At 35.5% G+C, this 5,307-nt stretch overlaps 1 protein-coding gene across 1 annotated transcript; it reads right to left on the bottom strand.

Annotated features, from left to right (window-relative positions):
• Window positions 1-281: 281 nt before the first annotated feature.
• Window positions 282-4,722, bottom strand: LOC105789160 (SPX domain-containing membrane protein At4g22990). The gene is made up of 11 exons (XM_012616419.2): window positions 4,435-4,722; window positions 3,391-3,450; window positions 3,109-3,229; window positions 2,694-3,005; window positions 2,446-2,550; window positions 1,914-2,368; window positions 1,545-1,837; window positions 1,279-1,457; window positions 975-1,165; window positions 760-893; window positions 282-647 (listed from the first exon to the last, which is right to left on the bottom strand). The coding sequence occupies exons 2-11, from the start codon at window positions 3,441-3,443 to the stop codon at window positions 409-411; spliced, it is 2,082 nt and encodes a 693-aa protein (XP_012471873.1). The 5' UTR covers window positions 3,444-3,450; window positions 4,435-4,722; the 3' UTR covers window positions 282-408.
• Window positions 4,723-5,307: the final 585 nt, after the last annotated feature.

Genomic DNA, 5,307 nt, shown 5'->3' with positions numbered 1-5,307 from the left:
CCTAGTTTTTTCCTTTTTCTAAGTAAAAATTTGAATGGATATTAACATGTTTAGAATAAAATATATAACTTATTTAAAATCAGATATATAACATTTGAGCAGCTTCGACTTTCATGAAATCTGAAACTTTTGCCAGTAAGCTAGTAATTGATATCCTCAGCTATTAATTTAACCCAAAGAAAAACACCTTAAATTGCATTACATTTACATCCATATTTTGAGACCTCATATAGGTTTCCAAGACTAGGAGAGAACCAACAGTTTATTACAATCCAATCATATAGGATAATCAATGCCAAAGTTTTTTCATTAATAAACAAATAATTGAACAGGGAAACAAAATGTCACTGAATTGTGAACGGAATAATGAATTTTTTTTTCCTTTTTTTCATTTGGCTTTGAATTTGATCAATACAAGGAGTTGTAGGTAAAGCATGTAGCAACAATAGAGGCAACGCATATGAGAAATGAAGGAAGAAGAGTGATATTCAAAAGCAGACTCTCACCTAAGTATCCTGCCAACGTTATCGTGGCGTCGGCAATCACTCGAGCGATCGTCCCGGCTTCTGTTGATAACAGTCCGCCATTGTAAGTTCCGCGAGATAGCCTTGATGACATTACTCGAGAAAGCAGTGACAAGTTGACACCTGACGAACAATAACAAAAATGAAATCTATAGGTCCGTAGTATAAAACCGGAAAAAGAAATGGAGGGCTGGGTTCTGTAATTCTTAGTAAAACCGAATTAAAATATGTCTACCTTCAAGCACTTCGGCCGAAACAAACATTATGAGCCCGGAACAAACATATTGGGGTATAGTGTATGGTATTATCATATGGAAGCTAAGCAATATGCCTATGCAAACCATAATTTCAGATGCCAATAAAATTTGCCTGCGAGGAACAGATAGAAACAGATGCATTAGACAAACAATTCCAGAGCTCATGGTTGACAAAGATTCGAATAGGAGGTACCTGTCTTCAAACATATTGCTAATGTAGCTGCCAACAACAATATTTACGGGAAGGACTGTTAAGCCAAGACATGCAAGAAAGATAGAAACTGTGCTTGTAGACCAGCTGAAGTAGTAAGTCGTGATGACACTAGATTCTGAGAGTAAAATTTCCATTGCGTATTTGAGCATGAAATATATCAACAACTGAACCTGATGATATTATAAGATTCCGGGTCAGAGAATGTTCAAGTATTAAAGGATCTAGTCTTAAAATTTCTAAACAAATCGATACACAAGTAACACAACAGCCTTTGCTTGTATACCTTTACTGAGGGTGTAAGTAGTCTATAAGCTGACACGATTGATGTAGCAGGCTTACGAGATTCCTCAGGAGCTTCTTCACTTCCGTCACCTTCTGGATCTTCATCATCTTCTTGTTTCTCTTCTGAAGTAATCAGCAACGGTTGTTTACCTTCCTCGAGTGCAACGTTTTCTACTGTTTCTGTATTTACGAACATGCAAATAAATCATTTTAACGGATTGCTTAACATGTCAAGCACAAAAAGATGATTGATAGAAGAACAGATACCAGAATTAGATGCAGGAGGTTCTTCTATATCACGGGACGGTTCTTTAAATGAGATCCACAACCAAACGAGATATACAAGCCAAGCTACAGCCATAACCCATCCCGGCAAAGTGTTTGCATTAAATGTCAACTTGTAAATTTTGAAATTTGTTTGAAGTATGCCGGCAAGAGCAGGACCACAAGCCATCCCCAAAGCGCTGGCACTAACAAAACCAGCCGATGCCTGCATCCGGATTTTTAATGGTACGCAATCGCTGATATAACGACGGTTAACAGCTCTAGCCGAACCCAATCTACAATGACAAGATTAAATTCATCAAGCTAAAAGGAAAAAAAGGAAAAAAAGAAATATATGAGACGAACACGTACCCACAACAAAGCCGACCAAGTATTAGAACTGTTAATGAGCTCATATCATAAGCCAATGCGTACATGGTATTCCCCACGAAAAGGACAATACTGCTAAATACAAGAGGTCTGAAGTATGACCGATTAGACCATGCACTAAAATACACGGAAGAAAACACTTGTGCAACAGCCATTGCCCCGATAACAATACCACAAACCGTTGCAGCAGCTCCAAGGCTCATTGAGTAGTCATCTGCTGTGGGGACGATAATATATGTATTGACCATATAGAGGAATGTGTTTGCTAAGTTCAATAGGAGTGACATAAAATGGTATCTCTCGTCATCAATGCGTTCATCGGTAGGAGCAGGTAGCTCTTCTTGCATAATGAGGGCATGTTGTGCCAGAAAGTTAAGGAAGTTTGTCGAGTGACTTAACCTATCCACAGCTGCATTTATCGAATCAACCACTGGATCCTGGATATGTCCCGAGTAAGTAAAATAGCATAGCCATAGTTCTATTACCAATTAATACAACTAAATATAGGAAAAACCTGGAGAGGAAGGGCTGGAGGATCGTAAATTGATAAGTAGCTTCCTTGACGATCCTGAAGTTCATGAAGATTACGAGATATTGCTCCAACAACAGCCCCTAAACCCTGCAAATTATACAACAGCCCCACTATTAAATGTTCACAATCTCATCCAAAAACCAAGCAAGAGCTGGACAGGAAAACCCTATCAACTAGAAATACAAATGCCTAAAACAAAAGGCAAAGCCTGTCAGAATTTGACACGTTACCACATGCTTGAACACTTGTTGTAGCTGAGAATAAGGATGATTAGCACGAGTTTTGACATAGTAATCGGTGAATCTATAGCGAAAGCGTTTGTCAAATTTTTTCAATATCTTTCGCAAACCAATAGCATTCATTTCAACAAAACAGAGAAGCTTCAACAGATCTTGTCCGACTGCTCTATAAGCCTCTCTAAGTTCTGTTATTTGGGATATTTCCGGCGTCTCCTCGAGTGCATCATGTTGTTCTCTAAGATTTGTTAACCTGCTTGCAAGTTGGCCTTGTTGCTCCAATATAAAAAGGACAGTCTTCTCAATCTAAAAAAAAGGGAAAGTATGAGAAATACATCGTATTGAAACTCAGGAAAATCATTTTTCATGCTCTTTTATCGTAATGAGCATGCAAGAAGCTACACTATACCTGATTATCCAACATTCTCGAGAAATCCTTGAGAACATGTCGGCGATCTTGTGTCCCAACTTCCATTTGTTGAGCATACTGTTTGACTCGCTTCTTCATTAATTTGTAGTTTAGGTAAAATCTGCAAAGAATTAAAACTCAACCACAATATAAAATATAATCTCCCTGCTAATAACATGATAAAAAAGCATAGTTTTAACATAGACGAAAACTAAGAACACGTAATACGTAGGAAGCAGTTTAGCAACAACATACACAAGAATAAGAAAAGACCAAACATACCCTTGCCATTCTTGAATTTGTCTTTCCTTCAACTTCTTCCCAAAGGCAACCATCTTTTAACTACACATTAATTAAGTAAAATCAGAATATACCGTAGTATCGTAAGAACTGATAGTGCATGTGGATCCAACAAAGTCGCCAAGAGAGCATACTCGAACTAAATTATAAATTTTCCACCAAATGCCCCCATACATGTAAACATAAGCTAAATACAAAGATGCTGCCACAATTTTATTTGTCCAAAAACAGGTGAAAAACCAGAACAGTATATGTACCATGGACCATAGCTTTTCCAGACAATTCCAAAATCATGTGCAACATAAATACGCCATTGCCTCATTAGAGAAAAAAAGATTGGGACCAATAGCTTAAGCAACAGAATCACGAAACTATCATTTTAATATGAATTAATTTTCTTAAACTTAATGTCCGACTTCTAATATTAGTAATTGATAAATAGAAGGAGCTCGATACCCTTTTAAGTAAAGTCTCGAGTTTAAGTCGGCTCTAGTAGAGTTTGCTTCCTAAATGAAATCCGACCCGACTCCATTCTGGATCTAGTCAGCTAAAGTTGATAAACAGAAGTAACTATATATCATCTAATCAAACTATCACTGTGTCAAAAGCAAATATGGCAAGCCATCCTAATTGACTTAGTCAGCTAAATTACGTGTTGTGATTGTGGTTATTACTCATTAGTGACTAAAAAACGAAAAGCTGAGTGCATCATGTAAACGTAACTTTATCATCACTGAGTTCAAACAGTGAGTTTTCAATAATTTTAACAGCTGGCAAATCATTCACTGGAAAAGTTACAAAAACTGGCAAATATTACAGAGACTTTTGAATGATGCTCTGTTTGGTTACCGAGAAAATTCGAGAAAAAAACTGAAACTCAGAAAAGTTGAGAACTTTAAAGTAATAAAATGATGGCTAACAGATTGAAATAGAAGAAAAAAAATGGGTATTGATTGTTTTCTCAGCAACTAAAAACAGATCCAACAGCAAAACAAATAAATAAATAATACAAGGAAATGAACTTACCTGATGAAACAAGTACAAGTTACTCTCGTCTAATATAGTTCGAAATGAATTTAGATGACCATCAACGAACAAAAATTATTAAATAAAATACGAAGAAGAAGAAGAAGAAGAAGAAGAAGAAGAAGAACCAATGAAAAGCAAGAGAAGTACAAAAAAAGGAACTTTTTTTATTTATGAAACTCTTTGAATTGGAATCTGAGTTTGGGTAATTGAAGGAAAATAGATTTGTAGAGAAAGATATGTTTTTTTAAAAGACAAAAATGGGTTTTCCAGTGATTTACTTTTCCTTTGAGATAATTGACGAAAGGTGGAACGAAAAATTGGAAATTCTCAGCCAGCAATTATTATTTATCCAATTATTAGGAGAGAGAGAGACATACATGGGAAGTTGTGTTCTAGTTTTATTTGCATTCCTATTACCGCTTGATTTTTAAAGGGTAAATTACCCTCAAGGTTAAAAATTATTAGTATATTTATGTTTTGGTCATTCTAACTTAAAAAAGTTACAAAATGATCATTAAACTATTTGAAATTTTTTTATTTAAGTCACTAGACTATTAAAATTGTTGTTGTATAGCCTTTGTTGTTTGCAATGCATGTACTCTTCGAAAACTCTTCTTCCCCTTTTCTTCTACAATTTAGTTTTTTTTTTTGAATGAAACATTTTTTAACATCCTAAATTTGCGAACCAAAATCCAAACAACTTTATTCTTTGATCTTCGACACTAACCATCGGATCGACTTAGATTTAAGGTATGTTCTACTCCTCGATGAGTATTAATCTACCGCAATGATTGTTGAACCGTCACTTAGATCTCACTAGTCTAGTTCTTTTAGAAAAAAAAAAAAAAGCTTAACAGCTCAATGACTCAA

The sequence above is a fragment of the Gossypium raimondii genome, chromosome 2 (genome assembly GCF_025698545.1).
Source record: "Gossypium raimondii isolate GPD5lz chromosome 2, ASM2569854v1, whole genome shotgun sequence".
NCBI lineage: Eukaryota > Viridiplantae > Streptophyta > Magnoliopsida > Malvales > Malvaceae > Gossypium > Gossypium raimondii.
The sequence above is the reverse complement of the archived record's forward strand: the minus strand, read 5'-3'. Positions and strand labels throughout refer to the sequence as shown.